A 21,948-nucleotide genomic window follows, 5' to 3' on the forward strand; every position below is an offset into this window, starting at 1 on the left:
CGATCTATTGACAGCTGTGTATGCCATATGAATGATGCACTGCTGCTCGACCCTAAGGCTAGTCCAGCAGCCCCTCCACATCCATAAGCTCTAGCAGCTAAAAGCACAAGTGCAGCAGAGGCATGGCATCAGCAGCATCTGTAAGCCCACTACTCTAAACTTCCCCCCAACACCAGCCCCCACCCCCTCCGCCCCGCTCCCCTCCCCCCATTGGCTGTGCCTGCAGTGTGGCTGGGTCAGCAATCCACAGTTGCCTCCCTCCCAGCTGACCACATGGGCTGGAGTGGGACAATGAGGCAGCACCCTAGCACCTTCTGCAGGGCTTTTAGGATGCTGGCCTTGCCATTGACCTCCACATCCCATGACAGATTCAGAAAATAGTGAGGTGAGTATAGAGAGTAGAGGGTTCACTTACCCAGGCAGCATGGATTAAATCATTCATACGTTTTCTGCACTAGAGGGCAGTCCCCTTCTGTGCCCCTGCGGCACTGACCACACTGGTGACCTCCTCCCAGGCCACTGTGGTGAGTTGAGTGGGCCTCCTGCTCCCACTTCTGGAAAGAGGATGTCCCTCTTGTCCTCCACGGCCTGGAGGAGATACTCCAGGGAGACATTACTGAACAGTGGAGCTGGTGCTTGCTGCTTTCTGGAAGCCATCTCAATGTCCTGGACTCCTGGTACGATGAATTACTTGCTTTTAAATACGGCGCCTGGACATGACGGCGGGGTGCGTGACTTTTTGCCTGTCCCGCCCCGCCACGCAATGCAACATAATCCTCCCAGCTAAATAGTTAATTAGGTAAGCAACGCATGATTTGATGTGCTTACCTGCCCCACTCACCGACTTCCTGCTCCCACCACTGGACTTCAGCCTGGGGTAGGAAATCCCAGCCAAAGACTGTAAAGTTGTGATTTTGTTACAAGCACAATTGTAAGAGACAGCAAAAAAAAAGTATTGTTCCTTATTTTTGCTTGAATACAATTTAGTGATTGATTTCTGTTTTAGGTAACCAGTAGTATGTCTACATTAGCTTTGAAACTAAATCATGTGACTATCTGTGCTTTGGGATATCTTGAGTCGTCAAAGCTGCTATATAAACACAAGTCTTTTGTACATTTCTTTTTAGTATATGATCACTTAGCATGTTTGTGTGAAAACGTGTTGTTTTCTGAGTTAGCAACTCTGCTACGATAGTGGGCAATGAAATTTCTTAACCCTTTGAAACCCTCACATGATAGTATTGCACAATATAACTTCAAGACACATAGGAGTTTTTTATGAGCTTGTCACTATTATGAACAAATATAAAACAGTTTAATTTAACATTCACTGTCATTGGCCAAACATTGTGTAATGGTACACTTTTACATCTACATGGGTTTGTTTGTGTCATTCAGAACAATTTTAACAGAGCCTATTTTCATTCTATCCTATCATAAAGTGAAACTCCATCTACTTCCTGTTTAAAATGTTTTCATAAGTATAATTGTGGTAACAAAATTCTCCCTTATCAATAAACTAGAAACTAGTTACACAACAAATTCACTATCAGTTTGAAGGGTTGTTCTTTCTTCCAAAATTTGAAAAATGGGTTGAAAAATGTAGCTAATAGGCAGAATTTTCTGCCTGTTGGGCGGATGGGCCCGACCCAATCTCTGGCGGGTGGGGAGCCAATCCCCGCCGAAGAAGCAGGCCCCGCCGCCATTTTACGTGGGTGAGCCAATTAAGGCCCACCCAGGGTGAAATCCGGCAGGAAGTGCTTTGCGCACGAAAGAGCGCACATTTCCCTGAGGCAAAGTGCAGCCTCAGCGAGATCGCTTACACTTTTAAAAGTATGAAAAATAGAAAGAAAAATTCCCTAACATGTCCCCATTATGTGACAATGTCACATGAGATGGGACATGATCATAATTTACATAATAAATTTATTAAACTTTTTAAAACCCTATATAAAACCTCACCCTGCCGGTGGGTGAGGTTTCATGTTTTTTCTGTTTGCCGCCGGGGCTCTTGGCCTGCCCGCTAACCTTAAAGCTGGACGGGCAGGTCCTTTAATTGTTTTAATGATCCTGTCAATGGCCTCATTGGCCATTGATAGGTCGGCGGGCGCACAGCTGATTTTGCTGTGCCCCCGCCTTCCTGAAAATTTAAACGGGGCGAGATGACATCGGGGGTTGCGCTTAATGTCATCCCGCGTCATTTTACGTGTCGGTGAGCGGGCCCCGCCCCCTGCTCGCCGATGGCAACATTCTGCCCCCTTAAGACATGGGAGCAGAAATTAGGCCATTCGGCCCATCGAGTCTGCTCTGCCATTCAATCATGACTGATAAGTTTCTCAACCCCATTCTCCTGCCTTCTCCTCGTAACCTTTGATTCCCTTACCAACCCCTTGGATGTTTTATAACTTAAAGGCATCACATAAATACAAGTTGTGTTGTGGGGAAATGTATTTGGGGTGTGTTTTAACCAACTAATCGGCATACAAGGGACAGAAAACTGCATTTTACGGAAATCATTAAAATCTGCAAGTAAATCCAATCCTGCTTAGATACATTGGACAGAATATTTCTGTCGACGAGCAGGGGGCGGGGCCCACTTGCCGACACATAAAATGACACAGGATGACATCAGACGGAACCCCTGACCTCATCCCGGCCCATTTAAATTTTCAGGTTGGTGGGGGCGCAGCAAAATCAGCTGTGGGCCTGCCGACCTATCAGTGGCCAATTGAGGCCATTGACAGGATCAATTAAACAATTAAAGGACTTCCCCGTCCAACCTTAAGGTTGGTGAGCAGGCCAGGAGCCCTGGCGGCAAATAGATAAAACATGAAACCTCATCCACCGGCAGGATGAGGTTTCATGCAGATTTCTAAAAAGTTTAATAAAGTTTTACTGTAATTTATGAACATGAGGGGGACATGTTAGGGAATTTTTTTTCTATTTTTAATCTTTTTAAAAGTGTAAGCGATCTCCCTGAGGCAGCACTTAGCCTCAGGGAGATGTGCGCTCTTTCGTGTGCATGCATGAAAGAGCGCACTCTCGCATTTGGGGAATCTCCCCCTCCACCCCCCCCCGCCCGCACAGGAAACGCATAGCGCTTCCTGTCGGATGTCACGCAGGGCGGACCTTAATTGGCCCACCCACGTAAAATGGTGGCGGGGCACGCTTCTCCGGCGGGGATCGTCTCCCTGCCCACCGGAGATTGGGTCAGGCCCGCCCGCCCGGCAGGCAGAAAATTTTGCCCCCAAAGGGGCTTCTTGAGAGTATTATCAAACAGAGCTTGACTCCATCCGCCACCCCCCCCACCAACCCCAGCACCAGCCATAAAGAGACATTAGCACCAATTATCAAAAGCCCAGTCAATTTTGGGCCTCTTGGTTGGCGCCTATTTCAGGCCCGAAAATTGTCCCAAAGAAATTTCTACCCTTAATGTGACTAACGTCTTTGGTTGGATGAGAGGAGCATTATCTGATTCATACAATGTAATAGTTACCGCTGGCAAAGAATGGCCAAAGCCTTTATTACTGTTATTTGCTAAGCCTGATACTGAAAACAGTGATTTAAAATTTTAATTTTCCATTGGTAGTTTTCAGTCATTTCAAGACCTGATTTGAGAGCTATCATGATAGAAAGAGGAAGGACATTTCAGCATGATGTCCAGGCTGCTTGAGAAAAACTGAAAAAAAAAATTCCACTGATTTTTCCTGCATAATGACCGCAGTTCAAAGTATTTAATTATATGTAAAGCAATTTGAGACATTTCTGAGTGGCATTATATTGATGTAAATCTTTTTAACCAAATATGAGTAAGTCCATAACTGGACTGTTGCCTCACTAATGTTGGCACTCCAGCTGTGTCTTAGGGAAACATAATGCTGAACAACTCTTAAGCCTCAATTTTCAGAATCTGGAAAATTGAGACTGTTCCCTCACACAGTGTAGGCATGCCAATGCTAGCAGCAACGGGATCCAGTTTCTCCTAATGTGATCCCGCCCATTTACTTGAACAGATTTTCTGCACATGGAAAATGTGTGTAGGTGAACAGGTCTGCCAGCTGGTTGACTGCAAGGCACAAATTTAGGTGCATCAGCAACTCTTGAAAGACTAATGCTCACCCTTAAAGGGGAAGTTGCATGTGATTGTTCAGCAGAAGGGAGCGCCTGGTTTGGAATTGCATTACATGCATAAAAGATTCCTGGCTTTAGAAGTTTTGGAGGTGTTGCTACAGCACTATTCACGACTCCTCAGATACTGAAGCAGTCCATGTCCAAATGCAGCAAGACCTGGACAATATCCAGGCTTGGGCTGAAAAGTGGCAAATAACATTCACGCCATACATATGTCAGGCAATGACCATCTCCACAAGAGAGAATTCAACCATCACTTCCTGATGTTCAATGGCACTACCATTACTGAATCCCCCACTATCAACATCCTGGGGGTTACCATTGACCAGAAGCTGAACTGGACTAGCCATATAAAGGTCAGAGACTAGGAATCCTGCAATGAGTAACTCACCTCCTGACTCCCCAAAGCCTGTCTACAAGGCACAAGTCAGGAGTGTGATGGAATATCTCCACTTTCCTGGATGAGTGCAGCTCCCACAGCACTGAAGAAGCTTTACACCGTCCAGGACAAAGCAGCCCGCTTGATTGGCACCACATTCACAAACATTCACTCCCTCCACCACCGACGCACAGTAGCTGTAGTGTGTACCAACTACAAAATGCACTGCAGGAATTCATCAAGGCTCCTTCGACAGCACCTTCCAAATCCATGACCACTTCCATCTAGAAGGACAAGAGCAGCAGATAGAAGGGAATACCACCAACTGAAAGCTCCCCTCCAAGTCACTCACCATCCTGAGTTGTAAATATATCACCATTCCTTCACTGTTGCTGGGTCAAAATCCTGGAAATCCCTTTCCAACAGCACTGTGGGTATACTTACACCACACGGACTGCAATGGTTCAAGAAGGCAGCTCACCGCCACCTTCTTAAGGGCAATTAGGGATGGGCAATAAATGCTGACCCAGCCAGCGAAGCCCACATCCCATGACTGAATAAAAAACGGTGTTTGGATACCGGACCCATATAGGGGTCCCGAGCCTGCCCATGTCATTAGCTTGCCCGCTGGCCCAACCTCCTGGGAGGCAGCCTACTAATTGACCCCCTCCGTATTAGCCATCCCGTTAAGGATGGCAGGGTGGGAGAAAGTGGGGGAGAAGGGTTCTCGAGGTTAGAGGCCAATCAGCGGGCCTGCACTGATGGTAGGCTAGCAGCCCTGCTGGGGGGTGGTGAACACTGCTGAGGCAGACAGGCAGGCAGACTTGAGGCGTGCTTCAACATTAAGGCGCTCTTGATTGCCTGCAATGAAGTCATAAAATAAAGAGGCCTGAAGCCTTCTGGGTGGAGGGGAAGCCCTCTGGCAGCAGGAGTGACAGATGCGGTTGTGGCATCTGGATCCATCATTGGCTCATGGAGCCTGTGGCTCCGATGGCCACCCAACTTGCTGCCGGGAGACTGCCCCAAATGAGCTGGCAGTCTTCGCACTTAGTAGGGGCTGGGTGCTCAGTGAGAAATTATGTGAATTTTCATAAATTGACTCCTAATTAGAGCCTTAATTGCTCTAATTGGCTGCCTGCCTCCATGGAGTGTGTCACTGACTCTGTTTGTAACCTGCCTCTGGGAAATTCCCCCGGAGGTGAGAATGTGTTGGGAGCTATCCCAATGTGACTTCCCTCTATTTTCTCGTCCCCACCCTCTCTCCCCAATTCTGTCTCTAAGGAGCTGGGAAAATTTAGCCCCTTTTGTTTCAGCTTTAATGAATATTATGGAAAATGGAGAGGAACATTTAAAAAATGCAGACCTCCATTGCAGCTGTGAAGGTGATGGTGTAGGTGGTGCAAATTCCTGGTCAAAGAAGTTACAAAGTGTTTATAGTGGAAACAAAAGCCTGCTGGGCTGTAAAATCAACTTCTTAACATTTCCAGTAATCGCCTCACAGTAAGTATTTCTGTGTCGTAATTAATGAGAAAAATGAATTCTCAGCTGATCAGGAACACAAATGTATTCTAGAATGAAACATTTGTCAAACTAGAGAAATTCATTGACAGTAAGTGATATTATTTCAGATCTGTGCGTCGATATGAAGGACACCACAATCGTTGCCATCCTTGCAGGATTGCCCTGAGTCCCTGTGGGAGATTCTTGGCCACAGGATCTGAAGACAAATGTGTAAGTAAGGGTATTAATCAATCCTAAATGCTTCAGTATCAAACTGTTTTCACAGATTTCTCCTTGTAATCAAGTTCATCATTCGTCTAGAGAACAGTGTCTGCACAATTGCCCTGCAGCTGAAACAAAAACTTAGACCCAGATTTTTGCCATGGTGGATGAGCCCGGAAACATGGCACTTCCTACTTTTGTGTTGGTGGGATTGAAGTTAGGCCAGGGTTCGCCTTTGTTTGGTTTACGGATGCAGGTGGCCATTTAATCACCAGCTGCCTGCACTAAAATGGGATTTTGGTAGGGCTGGAGTGTGCAGATTTGACCAGGTAAGAGCTGGTCTAAACTTGGTGGATTCATTTGGATAACCAGTGTATCCCTTTGGAGAGGTAAGATCCCCTTTGGATATGGCCCTGGGACATCTTTAGGAGAGGTAAAGCGCCCTTTGGTAATGGTAAAAGTAAACATGATAATGCATAAAAAGTGTATAAACTCATTGGAACTGTCAAAGCTGTAAAAGAACTGTCAAGCTGTCAAAAGCTGTCAAAGAACAGTCAAGCTGTCAAAGAACTGTCAAAGCTGTCAATGAAGTGTCAAAGCTGTCAAAGAACTGTCAAGCTGTGAAGAACTTATCAAGCTGTCAAAGCATTGTCGAGCTGTCAAGGAACAGTCAAAGCTGTCAAAGAATTGTCAAAGGATACAAAGTGAATTGGCATGGCAGGGGTAAGGGCAAAGTGTGGTGGTTGGAGGGTCATGGGTTGGCATGATTTTGCACTACATTGGCATAGGGGCTGTATAGGGTCATAGGGATGTGGGGGCATGGTATGAGGGGCCACGGAGGTTGGGTGGAGAGGCATGGGTTGGCATGGATGAGATAAAGGGCTGAGGGCTGAAGGATTGTTTTTGTTTTAATCTTTTATTTATTTAATTCAACAAAATGCCGGAGCACAGAGACAGACCTTCCACCTAGCTCGCCTTCTCACCCAGTAGCCTCTGCACTCATTCCGGGAAAGGCAGGCCCACTTCTCTGGAGCGAAAATCGAAACTGTGCAAAGCCATTTTTAAAGGTCAGGTTTGCAGATCTGGGACTTCTCCTGTCTCTGTGCACCCAAGCTGAGGGTGAAAATCTGGGTCTTACATTTTATATTGCACCTGTCATATAACAAAACATCCCAAGTCAATTTTTTATATCACAATGTGATTTTACTGGCAACACTTTTTGGAAATTAAATGAATCGCTTTTCTTATTGTATCTGAAAACCACAAGGGAATGGGGAGGTGATATTTCAGTTGCTAGTGATTTTTATGCCAACTTTACTGTCATGCAAATATTGTCTGTATATATAAGTGAATTAATGCTATTTCTAACACTTCTGTGAAAGTATACTGAAAGGACAAATTCAGGGATGGGTGGTGTTGGGGAAGAAAGAAAAACACATAATCACAGTCAAGTTGTGAGTTGCAGGGTGGGTGCATTTAGTGGTATAATTCACACTGGGACAGCACGCAACACAGCACCAGTCAAGCCATGCAGAATGTGGCAGAGGAAATAAGTGTAGAGACATCATGAATAAATCAGAGCTGCCCATTGTGCAAAAATGTTGGGAGTCAAATGTGCGATCAAAACGAGCAAGATTGATCAAAAACGCAGCTAATCATATGGAGCTGTGCTTAATTTTTAGAGTCACATACAGGAACATTCACTGACAATTAAACTCCTAGATTGAACCATGTTTAGGTGTAGCCTTTCTAGCCTTTTAAGGGGCAGGCTATTTTAAATATAACTCTGTCTTAGCAGCAGAACGATACATTTTGTTTACTCATCCTTGGGATGTGGGTGTTTCTGACAAGGCCAGCATGTAATGCTCATCCCTAATTGCTCTCAAGAAGGTGGTGGTGAGACTCAGCCTTGAAGCGTGTTTGTGTGATGAAGGTACTCCCACAGTGTTGTTAGGTAGGTGTTCCAGAATTTTGACCCAACAGTCCTTCTGTGTGGTAGTCTTGGGCGATTTTACTAGGAGCTGTGTTATGTTCTGTCATATCACAAAACAGTGTGTCATCCAGTTTACTTTGAGCAATGTTTTTGGGGATTTGTAATAATATATATAAAAAAATAGGATATCCATCCATGATTTTATCACAATGGCATTATTTTTAGATTGAAATTTCTATACATCGTTGGCTATCAAGCAGCAATAAATCAACACTGAGATTTAAAGCATCTCTAGAACAAAGTGAGCAATGCAGCTGCAAAAATATGGTGGAAGAAGTAGTGATGGTGTATGAGAATATTAGGACTGGACTCTCTATAACATAGGAAATAATCAAAGGTTGGCAGTGCAACCTCCATTATGATCACTGAAGCAGATGAGAAGTTTACTGGATATGACCAGCGAAGACATCCATCTCCTTGACTTTATCATTCAGTGGCAAGGCTGTGATATAGGCAGACAGCAGCTGCTTGTGAACTCTTCAACAGCCTTAGAAATTACAAAGCTGCAACCTCCTGCTGTGAAGCTGCCTCATTTCACCTGCTGGGGAGTGGACATCAGGAGAATGATGAGCCATTTGCAAGACTTCATTGCAATGGAGAAATACAGACTAATGGAAGCAGAGTCTTTGAATATGTTTAAGGCAGAGCTGGATAGATGCTTGATTAACAAGGGGGTGAAACGTTATCGGGGTAGGCAGGAATGTGGGGTTGAGATTACATTCAGATCAGCATGATCTTACTGAATGGCAGAGCAAGCTCGAGGGGCTGAGTATGTAATTTCCCTTGTAATCTCCTGAACTGGTGGGCAGGTAGCTGCTGCCCTTAGCAAAAGCACATGGAAGCAGGAATACAATGGGTAGACAACCCAACACGCAATTATCTAAATTTCAACCCAAACCTCCAAAGACACTTCCAAGGGACTGGGAAGATCCTGACCCAGATGTTGACAGAGAGGCAAACTTACCGAGTTATAGCTAAGCTAGTAAATGGTATAGAAAATATAGATTCAGAACTATACTTCAGGATAAACCTTAATAGTCAGCGCAGAGGACACAATTTCAAAGTAATAAAAGCTAAACTTAGGATTAGTATCACAAAATTCTTCTTCACACATAAAGTAGAGGAGGCTGTGATAGGGATACAAGGATGGTTGTGGGTGTAACTTTATGGATGGATAAGCTAAGATGGTGCAAATGATTTTCCTCTCCTGTATCTATACTTGTGAAAGTACCATAGATGGGTATTGAACACAAAATCGTCATCTCATGCATTAAAAGTAATGCACAGTGGGAATTAAATACCGTGAGCTGGTGGGAAATGTGTGCTTAATGGGTCAGATGGGCTTTCTTCAATTGTTTACTTATGTTTTTTTACAGCTTGGCATTTAATGAAAAATGGAAAAGAATTTTGTAATAGTTTCAATTTAAGCATAATAGCTGTTGATATATCAACCATGCATATGACTAACTACCTACTTGGTCAGGCTTTTGGTGTTTGTACTTTGATGGAATGTAATATTTAGCACTTTGATCTTTTTATTACACGAGATCAAGGGAGGAATAGAACTCCTCCAGACTGGCCTCATTTATCCTCAAAAATGACAGGACGTGACAATATGTGAATCTTTACCTTGTACCTGTGCCGATTTTCTTTCAGCCAAGTGTATAAAGCTGTTGCAGGGTGGATTTTCATGCACTTTATTGGGATTAATCATTATAATATATAATAGGTGCCATAGTTCATCTTTACTGAGAGGAGTTGAATATTTTTGTGAGTAAACCATGCATTAAATTTGGCTTGCTTTTGTGCTTAAGGAATGATAGGATTTCAAAAATAAATTTGAAATGTGGGCAATTAATTTCCCGATTGCACAGTAGATGAAATTTCAAAGAGCAGACTGACATAAACTAGGTGATAAATCAATGGCAGTGGCATTCTAGGCATGCAACTGGTGGAAAAGATTACTGACTTAAAATCTAGACATGAGGAACCAGTACATGCAGACGAAAAGTGGAGCTAAGAAGGAAATTTATAGTATCTTGATTGAATTAAGAAATTGAAGAAATTGAGACAAATTTTGTAGGTACTCATGTTTTTCTAAATTAGCTAGGAAAGTTATGTAACGTTAAATGTGAAGTAACTGCTCAGAACCAATTTAATTTCACAAGTTTTCATTTATTCAAAAGTATCCAAGTTTTTTATTGTCTCATATAGCTCATGTCTACACATCAGGAATGAAGTGCACTTTGAAGCACCACCATCCTTTAAGATAGTGCAAATCAAAGTATTGCTCACCCCCAGGGATTTCCTGTATCTGGAAAAAATACAGCGTTTCCAAGGAACAGACTGATCTTATCAGCTTCTAAGAGGATGATTTCCTCTAGTTCAAAAATAATACATTTATTATTATTATTGGAAATGGCGACCAGAGGAAATCATACTCCCCTCCCCACCATACCCCCATCCTACAAGCTATGTGAAGGGATCCCATATTAAGAACATAAGAAATAGGAACAAGAGTAGACCATTCGGCCCCCCAAGCCTGCTGCGCTATTCAATAAGATCATGGCCGATCTTTTTGTGTTTCAATTTCCACATTCCCATCTAACCTCAATACCTTTTTATTCCCTTGCCTAACAAGAATTTAACTACCTCTGCCTTAAAAATATTCAATGATCCCGCCTCCACCACCTTCTGAGAGAAAAAAATTCTTCTCATCTGTCCTAAAACGGCGACTCCTAATTTTAAAACAGTGCCTCCTAGTTCTGGACTCACCCACAAGAAGAAACATCCTTTCAATGTCCACCTTGTCAAGGCCGTTCAGGATCTTGTATACTTCAATCAAACCACTCATAACTCTTCTAAACTCCAGTGGAAACAAACCCAGTCTGTCCAACCTTTCCTCATAAGACAACCCACTCATCCAGGTATCAATCTAGTAATAAAAACAAAAAAACTGCGGATGCTGGAAATCCAAAACAAAAACAGAATTACCTGGAAAAACTCAGCAGGTCTGGCAGCATCGGCGGAGAAGAAAAGAGTTGACGTTTCGAGTCCTCATGACCCTTCGACAGAACTTGAGTTCGAGTCCAGGAAAGAGCTGAAATATAAGCTGGTTTAAGGTGTGTGTGTGGGGGGCGGAGAGATAGAGAGACAGAGAGGTGGAGGGGGGGGGGTGTGGTTGTAGGGACAGACAAGCAGTGATAGAAGCAGATCATCAAAAGATGTCAACGACAATAGTACAATAGCACACATAGGTGTTAAAGTTAAAGTTGGTGATATTATCTAAACGAATGTGCTAATTAAGAATGGATGGTAGGGCACTCAAGGTATAGCTCTAGTGGGGTTTTTTTTATAATGGAAATAGGTGGGAAAAGGAAAATCTTTATAATTTATTGGAAAAAAAAAGGAAGGGGGAAACAGAAAGGGGGTGGGGATGGGGGAGGGAGCTCACGACCTAAAGTTGTTGAATTCAATATTCAGTCCGGAAGGCTGTAAAGTGCCTAGTCGGAAGATGAGGTGTTGTTCCTCCAGTTTGTGTTGGGCTTCACTGGAGCAATGCAGCAAGCCAAGGACAGACATGTGGGCAAGAGAGCAGGGTGGAGTGTTAAAATGGCAAGTGACAGGGAGGTTTGGGTCATTCTTGCGGACAGACCGCAGGTGTTCTGCAAAGCGGTCGCCCAGTTTATGTTTGGTCTCTCCAATGTAGAGGAGACCACATTGGGAGCAACGAATGCAGTAGACTAAGTTAGGGGAAATGCAAGTGAAATGCTGCTTCACTTGAAAGGAGTGTTTGGGTCCTTGGACGGTGAGGAGAGAGGAAGTGAAGGGGCAGGTGTTGCATCTTTTGCGTGGGCATGGGGTTGTGCCATAGGAGGGGGTTGAGGAGTATGGGGTGATGGAGGAGTGGACCAGGGTGTCCCGGAGGGAGCGATCCCTACGGAATGCCGATAAGGGGGGTGAAGGGAAGATGTGTTTGGTGGTGGCATCATGCTGGAGTTGGCGGAAATGGCGGAGGATGATCCTTTGAATGTGGAGGCTGGTGGGGTGATAAGTGAGGACAAGGGGGACCCTATCATGTTTCTGGGAGGGAGGAGAAGGCGTGAGGGCGGATGCGCGGGAGATGGGCCGGACACGGTTGAGGGCCCTGTCAACGACCGTGGGTGGAAAACCTCGGTTAAGGAAGAAGGAGGACATGTCAGAGGAACTGTTTTTGAATGTAGCATCATCGGAACAGATGCGACGGAGGCGAAGGAACTGAGAGAATGGGATGGAGTCCTTACAGGAAGCGGGGTGTGAGGAGCTGTAGTCGAGATAGCTGTGGGAGTCGGTGGGTTTGTAATGGATATTGGTGGACAGTCTATCACCAGAGATTGAGACAGAGATGTCAAGGAAGGGAAGGGAAGTGTCAGAGATGGACCACGTGAAAATGATGGAGGGGTGGAGATTGGAAGCAAAATTAATAAATTTTTCCAAGTCCTGACGAGAGCATGAAGCGGCACCGAAGTAATCATCGATGTACCGGAGAAAGAGTTGTGGAAGGGGGCCGGAGTAGGACTGCAACAAGGAATGTTCCACATACCCCATAAAGAGACAGGCATAGCTGGGGCCCATGCGGGTACCCATAGCCACACCTTTTATTTGGAGGAAGTGAGAGGAGTTGAAGGAGAAATTGTTCAGTGTGAGAACAAGTTCAGCCAGACGGAGGAGAGTAGTGGTGGATGGGGATTGTTCGGGCCTCTGTTCGAGGAAGAAGCTAAGGGCCCTCAGACCATCCTGGTGGGGGATGGAGGTGTAGAGGGATTGGACGTCCATGGTGAAGAGGAAGCGGTAGGGGCCAGGGAACTGGAAATTGTTGATGTGACGTAAGGTGTCAGAGGAATCACGGATGTAGGTGGGAAGGGACTGGACAAGGGGAGAGAGAAGGGAGTCAAGATAACGAGAAATGAGTTCTGTGGGGCAGGAGCAAGCTGAGACGATCGGTCTACCGGGGCAGTTCTGTTTGTGGATTTTGGGTAGGAGATAGAAGCGGGCCGTCCGAGGTTGGGCGACTATCAGGTTGGAAGCTGTGGGAGGGAGATCCCCAGAGGAGATGAGGTCAGTGACAGTCCTGGGAACAGTGGCTTGATGTTCAGTGGTGGGGTCATGGTCCAGGGAGAGGTAGGAGAAAGTGTCTGCGAGTTGACGCATTTTGGGCAGGAGTCCTCTCCCAGTTCAAAGGATCCTTTTACCCATCTCCAATATTCTCCCTCCACCTGGACCCCTCCCTCTGGATTCTTACCTTCTCTCGATCTTTTCATTGAGAACTGTCGGCGCGACATTAGTCGTCTCAATTTCTCTGCTCCTCTCACCCATTCTAACCTGTCTCTCTCTGAACTTACTGCACTCCATTCTCTCAGGTCCAACCCTGACGTTGTCATCAAACCCGCTGACAAGGGTGGTGCTGTTGTTGTCTGGCGCACTGACCTCTACCTCACGGAGGCTGAGCGTCAACTCGCAGACACTTGGGACCTCCACCATCCTTTCAGCCAGTGCGCCCCACATTACTTTGTCCACAGCACCTCAGCTATGAACCTCATGGCACTCAACTTAGATAAATGCCACAACGTTACTCATCCCTGCACCAAAGGGAAATGTTGCCTTCTGCCCACCTGGTCTATGCCCCTCCTAACGGAATGAAGGCCAATAATGTGACCTCTCAATCTCCTGTGATCCACGGCAAATGTCGCAACTGTTTGCGATGTTTCCTCAGCCCCGCAACTATCCAGGCCACAATGCATCCAGGTCAGCTGCCTCTGCACTTTCCACACTCCAATGGTATATAACATGCCATGTGGCATTCCTGAGGCCATCTGACCAGCCTGTCTGCATGTGCATTTAATGGTTGGGGCTCCTCTTGACTCTTTTCCACCCCATCAATGTTTGTCTCCTTAGAGTCCTGAAGAGTGAGCAACTTATGGGGCTGGAGGGGGAAGGGATGAACGGTTGAACTGACTGTACGCTAACTGATGCACTGTCCTTGTTGTTAATTTCAGCATCACCACCAGAGCGAGCCGCACCTCGACACCGCGGCCCCCCTCCACACCTGAGGGCTAACATGTGCAACTTGCGGCACATCATTTCAGCCAGCCAGGCACCAGCGTAGACACATACACCTTGGTGGGGACTTTACCATCGGCTAGTGTCCCAGGTCACAGTGGAGAGGGCACATCACAATCGCTGGAGGAGATGGTAGGGGCAGAGAGTGCTGATGGCGCCAGCAGCCGGAGGGCTGCAGGGGACGAGGCATGTGCTGAGTCCGGAACTGATGATGTGCCTCTGGAGTTGTCCCCAGTGCAGCAGCTGCAGGACAGGTGGCAGGAAGTGCGTTTGCATCTGGCAGGGTTGTATGAGGGTATGTTTCAGTTGGTCTCTGCGATGGAGGAGTGCACGTGAAGGTTTGACCCTCAGGGCAGAGTTTCAGGCTTCCTCCAATGAGAGATTGGTGACTCTCATAGAGAGGGGGTTCAATCAGATGGAACATCTTATCATTGGGATACACTCTGACCTGCATGCCCTCACAGTGGTACTGGCCACAGTTGGTCATTCCCAATGTGGGAGATGTTGTGGGCACCAAGCATCGGTGCTCGGTGCCCATGCACCTGCGGTGAGCAGGGAGGACGAAAAGGACCTCATGTCGACGCAGCAGCTGCCTGTTGTCGCTGCAAGCTCCTCTCAGGGCGCTCCGGATAAGGGCAGCAGCTCCTCTGCCCCTCTGCCAGTCAACGTTTCTTCCGTTGAGGCTGCGACAGCTAGGGAGGTGCCAGTTCAGGAACTGGCCACTCCCTCCCAAGCAGAGCCGTCACAGGCTCCACGGGCCAGAGGTCGGCCACCAAGGTCATCGAGGCCAATAGGACAGCAGAGTCAGCAGGCTGTCTCTCAAGCCACTCCGAGTGATGGGGCAGCACCTCGATGTAGCACCCGAAAACGTAAGCATAAGGCACGTTAGGCACTCCACGGGTATGTCACTGGTGATTTTGTGTTGGCCTTAAAATAGGGACCCAAATTGTTCTTATTGCAATGGAGAATTGTTTGCTTTTCTTTTGGACATAATAAAGTCCACTTTTGTTACCATGGCTGAGGGTGTTTCATTTGTGATGCATTTTTCTTTTTCACATATTTATCATGAGTGTTTGAGTGGACATTGATGTTTCCGTACTAAGCCCTTAATTGCAGCTGAAAAGATGGAGGATGTGGTACCTAAGTGCCACGTGTGGAAGTGCCAGGCAATGCTGCTCCTGCTGATCCATGTGTGTGGAGCTCGCTGAAGGTTCTTTGGATTAAATTGTCCCGGGTGTCCCTGCCTCCTTGCTGTAATTGCGGGTCGGCGTTCTGTCTCTCATCATTGCCCTGTGCTTCCTCATCCTCTGAGGCACTGCTGAATTCACCATGTGCAGCCTCAGCCAGGGCATCAAGGTCTTCATCGTCAACTGCATCCCCCCTTTCTAACGCAAGAACGTGCAGGGTGCAGCATACTACCTGTATCAGAGAGACGCAATCTGGGGGGTATTGGAATGCGTCCCCTGAGCGGTCCTGGCAACGGAAGTGCATCTTGAGAAGGCACTCTCTACCACTGCCCTTGTGGTGCCCTGGCTCCTATTGTACTGCTGCTCAGCTTTTGTTCTTGGACGGTGTAGTGGCGTCATGAACCACCTTCTGAGGGGATAGCCCTTGTCACCCAGCAGCCAAGCATCCAGCCGAGCCGGAGCACTGAAGAGCCCCGGCACCTGGGAGTGTCTGAGGGTGTAGGTGTCGTGGGAGCTGCCTGGGTACCTTGCACAGTCTTGTAAAATCTGCATCCTGTGATCACATACTATCTGCACGTTCATGGAGTGGAAGCCCTTCCTGTTGACGAAGGCACCGGACTCACCTGCTGGCGCCTTGCTGGCCACATGTGTACAGTCTATAGCACCCTGGTTAGCTTCACCCAAACAGATTCCACACATTGTTCTTCTGATCTGAGATCCTCTCTTACTAAGGCACTGATACCGTCCCTTATTATCAGCGCAACTCCATCTCCTTTCCCTTCTTGTCTGTTCTTCCAAAACGTCAAATATCGTTGAATATTTAGCTCTCAGTCTTGGTCACCATGCAGCCATGTTTCTGTAATGGCAATTACATAATACCCATTTACCTCTATTTGTGCCTTTAGGTCACCTACCTTATTGTGAATGCTGCTCGCATTCAGGTAGAGTGCCCTTAACTTTGTCTTTTTGACATCATTCTGCATTTGAAGCATACTCAATGCTCTGTTTTGTTTCTCCTGCCCTCTAGTCTCATTACTACTTCCTGTTACCAATTTTACTTCCTTCCAATTTGGGCCACCCCTCAGGTTCCCAAACCCCTGATAAGCTAGCTCCCACCCCAACAGCACCAGTAAATCTCCCTGTGAGTATATCAGTCCCAGTCCTGTTAAGATGTAACCCATCCAGCTTGTACAGGTCCCACCTGCCCCAGAACTGGCCCCAGTGTCTCAGAAAGCTGATGCCCTCCCTCCTACACCAGTTCTCCAGCCACGTATTTAATTGATCAATCCTCCTATTCTTATGCTCACTAGCATGTGGCAGCGGGAGTAATCCTGAGATTGCTGCTCTTGAGGTCCTGCTTTTTAATTTGTTTCCATCTCCCTGAAATCTGCTTTCAGGACCTCATCCCTCTTTCTACCTATGTCATTGTTACCAATGTGGACCATGACTTCTGGATCATCCCCCTCACCCCGAAGGATGTCCTGCAGCCGCCCTGTGACATCCTTGACCCTGGCACCAGGGAGGCAACACACCATCCTGGAGCCATGTTGACTGCCACAGAAACGCCTGCCTGATCCCATGACTATGGAATCCCCTATCACTATTGCCCTTCCATACTTCTTCCTCCCCCCCATCCCCCCGTACAGCTGAACCGCCCATGGTTCCATAGGCTTGGGCTCTGGCTGCACTCTCCTGAGGAACCATCGCCCTCATCAACATCCAAAATGGAAAACTGATTAGCAAGCAGCTTAGGCTCAGGAGACTCCTACACTACCTGCCTGGTTCCCTTAGACCGCCTGGTGGTCATCCATTCCCTCTCTGGCTGTATGCTTCTGACTTGCGGTATGAGTACCTCCCTAAATATGCTATCTACATTGTCCTCTGCCTCATGGATGCACAACAGTGATTCCAGCCGCCGTTCAAGTTCCGAAACCCGAAGCTCAAGCTTGTGCAGCTGGTGACAGTTCTTACAGATGTTTTTGCCTGGGACACATGATGCATCCATGACTTTACACATACTGCAGGATGTACACTCCATTTGGCCAAGCTAACCTGCCATCCTGTAACTCTAAAAATTATTTATTACAGTTATAACAAGTAGAATAAGTAGAACAAATTACTAATAACTTTACTACAATTACACTAACTTTATCTTACTTTGGTTTACTTTATTACTTTATTTCACTTTGACTTGAATTAACTTAACTTCCCTTTTGCTAGTGTTCTTTACTGAAATCCAAGTAGCTACTTCTTTATAAATTATATGTTTTTCTAGTTTTAAGGTATTTAAGCGCAATCCCTAACAGCAGCTTCTCAACAGCCAATCACCAGTTTTCCTATGTTGTCACTCCTGGATTGTTTCAAATTCAGCCCGCTGCCCAAGTAGAGGTGCCCCTCGCTGGTCCGGCTGTCTTCACTCCCAGAAGATGAGTGAAGGCACTGAGCCTCGCCCTCCATTTAGCTGCTGCCCAAATAGAGATGTCCCTCGCAGGCTTAAATTCTCTACAGTATCTACATCTCACATGCGGGTATAAGAAATAGAGCAGGAGTAGGCCTTTCGGCCCCTCGAGCCAGCTCCATCATTCAATAGATCATGGCTGATGTGATCTTGGCCTCAACTCCACTTTCCTGCCTGTTCCCCATAACCCTTGACTCCCCTATAGTTCAAAAATCTGTCTATCTCAGCCTTGAACATGCTTCAATGCACATTTTTTTTTATCCTTTGAACTAGTTCCTTTTATTAAAACCATTACACCTTCCTCTCAGTTGGAAGATTTTTCTTCACATATAGAGTTTCAGCTGAAGCACATAAGATGTATTCTCTTTGGGAAGGAGACACAAGCAACACATTCTTTCTGAGTCTGAGGTTCTGACTGCCCTGCATTTACAAATTTGAAGAATGCTGAACATGAAACAGTTCCAATGTTGGACAAACGTAAAATTGAATAGTTGGCTATTGCTTTGACTTACCTTGTCTTCATGCCATTTATAAGAGTAAGTTACAGGTGGAAAGGGAGATTCTCAGTGGAAGCTGAATCATTTCAGAAATATTCTGCATGTGATGGGAAACTAAAAAGAAATGTACAAACATTCATTTGTCAGGGCCCAGAGATTTGGATCAGCCAAATGAATTTTCATTTGTCACAATAATTCAAAAGGAGTAAAGAAATTCAAGATTTATTTTAGAGAAATCAATATTTTCGAATGTGACGCAATTCACTCCATCTTTTTACCCTATGATTCAAATTAGCTAGTCTGCTCCTTAATCTTCCTTATACTAAAAGCATTCCCTTAGAGGGAGTTTGATGTATGAAGTTCATTTTAATTTGTATCGCTTGGTATCACCATCAAAATGGGTTAAACCCCATTAAACCCAATGCTGGCTGCACCATTTTGAAAGCAGCCTAAGGGCACTACAAAGTGCCTGCCAGTTTCAGGCAGTACAGATTGAGGTCTGATTATTTTAAATTGGAACTGGTTGAAGTGTGTGCTGTGCACAGTCAGAGTAGTTCCATGGCCAATCAAAAGAGACTCACAAAGTTATGTATGGAACCGTCTTTTTTTGTGGAAGGTACCTCCAGCCCTCACAAAAATTATCACATCCCAGGATAACCCCTCTGTGATCACCATCCTTCCCCCCCAATTTACCTTTCTGGCAGCCGTGGTGGTATGATATTGGCTAGCTCTAATCTGGTGAACTGTATCAGGACGTCACAGCTTGATGGTCTGTGTAAATGAGACCGTGGCCACAAAATTATGACCACCTCTTATCACCAATTATGGGCATCGAGTCAGTGCACTCCACAGGTATTTTTAATTTATTAATTCACAGGGTATGTCTTTCACTTGCAAGGCCAGCATTTATTACCCATCCCTAGTTGCCTTTGAGGAGGTAACAGTGAACCTTCTGGGACCTATAGTCAGGAATTGAAACAGAAAATGCTGGAAATACTCAGTAGGTCTGGCAGCATCTGTGGAGAAAGCAACAAAGTTAACGTTTCATGTTGATGTGGTGATTTTGATCCAACGATGATAAAGGAACAGCAATATATGTCCAAGTCCATTGAGGGAAAATTATTGACCTTGTTGGGAAATTGGCTGCATAGCAGGAGCCAGACTGTAGGGATAATGGGTGGGTACTCTGATTGGCAGAAGTGTCTAGTGGTATTCTGGGACCTCAGCTGTATTCATTAATGACTTAAATGACGGTACACGGAGCCACATATCCAAGTCTGCCAATGGCATAATGACATGAAAGCATGAAGTTACCAAGAGATATTAATGGATTAAATGAATGGACAGAAATGTGGCAATTGGTTTTCAATATAGGCAAATGCAACGTCATTTAGTTTGAACCAAAAAAAGAATCAATCAGGGTACATTGCAAATGGTGAAAAACTAGCCCTGGTTAAACCGCACCTAGATCACTGTGAGCAGTTCTGGGCTTCAGACCTTAGGAAAGATATATTGGCCCTTAGAAGGATTGCGGTGTAGAAATGACCAGAATGATCCCTGAACTCCAAGGGTTAAGTAATGAGTTTAGATGACACATATTAGGATTCTATTTCCTGAAATTTAGAAGGTTAAGGAATGATTTGATCAAAGTTTTCAAGATATTAAAAGGAGCTGATAGGGTAGTAAGAAAGAAAATATTTCTGCTGTTTGGAGAGGAGATATTGCCTAAAAATTACAATTATAATTTGCAATTAAAAAATTTGTTAACCAAAAGTATTAAGGGATATGGAGAAAAAATGGGTGTATGAAGTTCAGCAACTGATTGAATGACAGAATAGGCTTGTCGGACTAAATGGCCTACACCTATTCCTGTGTGCCTAGGTCAGGATGGTGTATGACCCAGAGGGAAACTTGAAGGTGGTGATATTGCCTTGTGCCTTTTGTCCTTGTCCTTCCAGGTGGAAGGGAGCATGGGTTTTGGACAATACAGTTTTGGCGAGCTGCTGCAGTGCATCTTATAGATGGTACACACTACTGCCGTTGCTGTGCGCTGGTGGTGGAGGAAGTGAATGTTTAGTGGAGGATGGAGTGTCAATCAAAGGGGCTGCTTTGTTCTGGATGGTGTTGAGCTTCTTAAGTATTGTTGGAGTTGTACACATGCAGGCAAATGGAGATAGTCCATCACGCAGGTTGTTTGACCAAAAGTCAAAATCAACCTCCCATGAATTTTAATGAACTCATGAACAAAATCCTTTGCTATATGTCTTCACAACATATGTTGTGGAGAGTTCTAGTTGTTAATGTATTGTTTCAGTTCCCAGGAGATATCAATTCATCCGGTATATGATAAAACGCACTTCCCACCTAGAGGCATCACTTCATCTAGCATATTATAAAGAACTTAATAACTGAAAAGAAGCAATGGTGACATGAGGAAAATCTTTTTCACATAGTGAGTAGTTAGGATCTGGAATGCACTGCCTGAGAGTGTGGTGGAGGCAGGTTCAAATGGAATGCGCTGCCTGAGAGTGTGATGGAGGCAGATTCAATGGAAGTATTCAAAAGGGAATTGGATTGTTACCTGAAAAGGATGAATGTGCATGGTTATGGAGAGAAATAGGAGGACTGGCTCTAGATATATTGCTCCTACGGAGAGCCTATGCAGACATGATGGACTGAATGGCCGTCTCCTGTGCTGTAACAATTCTGTGGTTCTGTGACTGCATATAGTCAGCAATTTTACTTTACAATTTCCTTCTTAATATCCCAACAGACATCCTTCAAATACCCATGTTTAGCAGTCAACCATCAGCAAATTTCTAGGATATATCATGAACAAAAATTGCAAATAGAGTGTAATTTTTTTTACACATCAAATATTAGATGAATACACATGAAAAATTAGGCTCCACAATCACTAGCAATCTGTCACTTGGTTCTGAAATCAACAAATGCATCGCAAAAGTTGCACCTGTTATTTCCAAGCTGTGTAAGAGAGTGTGGAACAACAGCATCCTGACTGAGAACACCAAACTGTGGGTCTACCAAGCCTGCATCCTCAGTGCACTCCTCTACAATGGTGAGACCTGGTTAACGTGCTAGGCTGGAGAAAAGGCTGAACAGTTTCCACCTTCACTGTCTCAGATATATCCTTGGCATCTCCTAGCAGGTCAAGGGTCACCAACTCCGGGATCCTGGAGTGTTAAAATTCCATCAGCATACACTCATTGGTAAGCCAATAATGTCTGTGCTGGCAGCCATGCATGTTGGATGATGATGGCTATATTCCTAATGACCTTCTGTAAGTTGAACTGGTCACTGGGTCACATCCAGCTTGGCATCTATATAGCTACAAGGACACCAGTAAGTGAGATATGAAGATAGCAGGCACTGACACTTACAACTGGGAGACAGTCGCTGATGGCTGTGACCTCTGGAGGCTGATTGCTTGGAAGGGCATTGGAAGAGGCAAGCAAAAATGA

At 45.4% G+C, this 21,948-nt stretch overlaps 1 protein-coding gene across 1 annotated transcript in view; it reads left to right on the forward strand.

The window, feature by feature from the left end:
- Nucleotides 1-21,948, forward strand: part of wdr27 (WD repeat domain 27) — a 256,794-nt gene that overhangs the window by 204,464 nt on the left and 30,382 nt on the right. The window contains exon 21 of the mRNA XM_041207594.1: nt 6,139-6,241. Within this exon, the coding sequence (XP_041063528.1) occupies nt 6,139-6,241 (103 nt within the window). The remainder of the gene's footprint in view (nt 1-6,138; nt 6,242-21,948) is intronic.

The sequence above is a fragment of the Carcharodon carcharias genome, chromosome 2 (assembly GCF_017639515.1).
Source record: "Carcharodon carcharias isolate sCarCar2 chromosome 2, sCarCar2.pri, whole genome shotgun sequence".
Classification (NCBI taxonomy): domain Eukaryota; kingdom Metazoa; phylum Chordata; class Chondrichthyes; order Lamniformes; family Lamnidae; genus Carcharodon; species Carcharodon carcharias.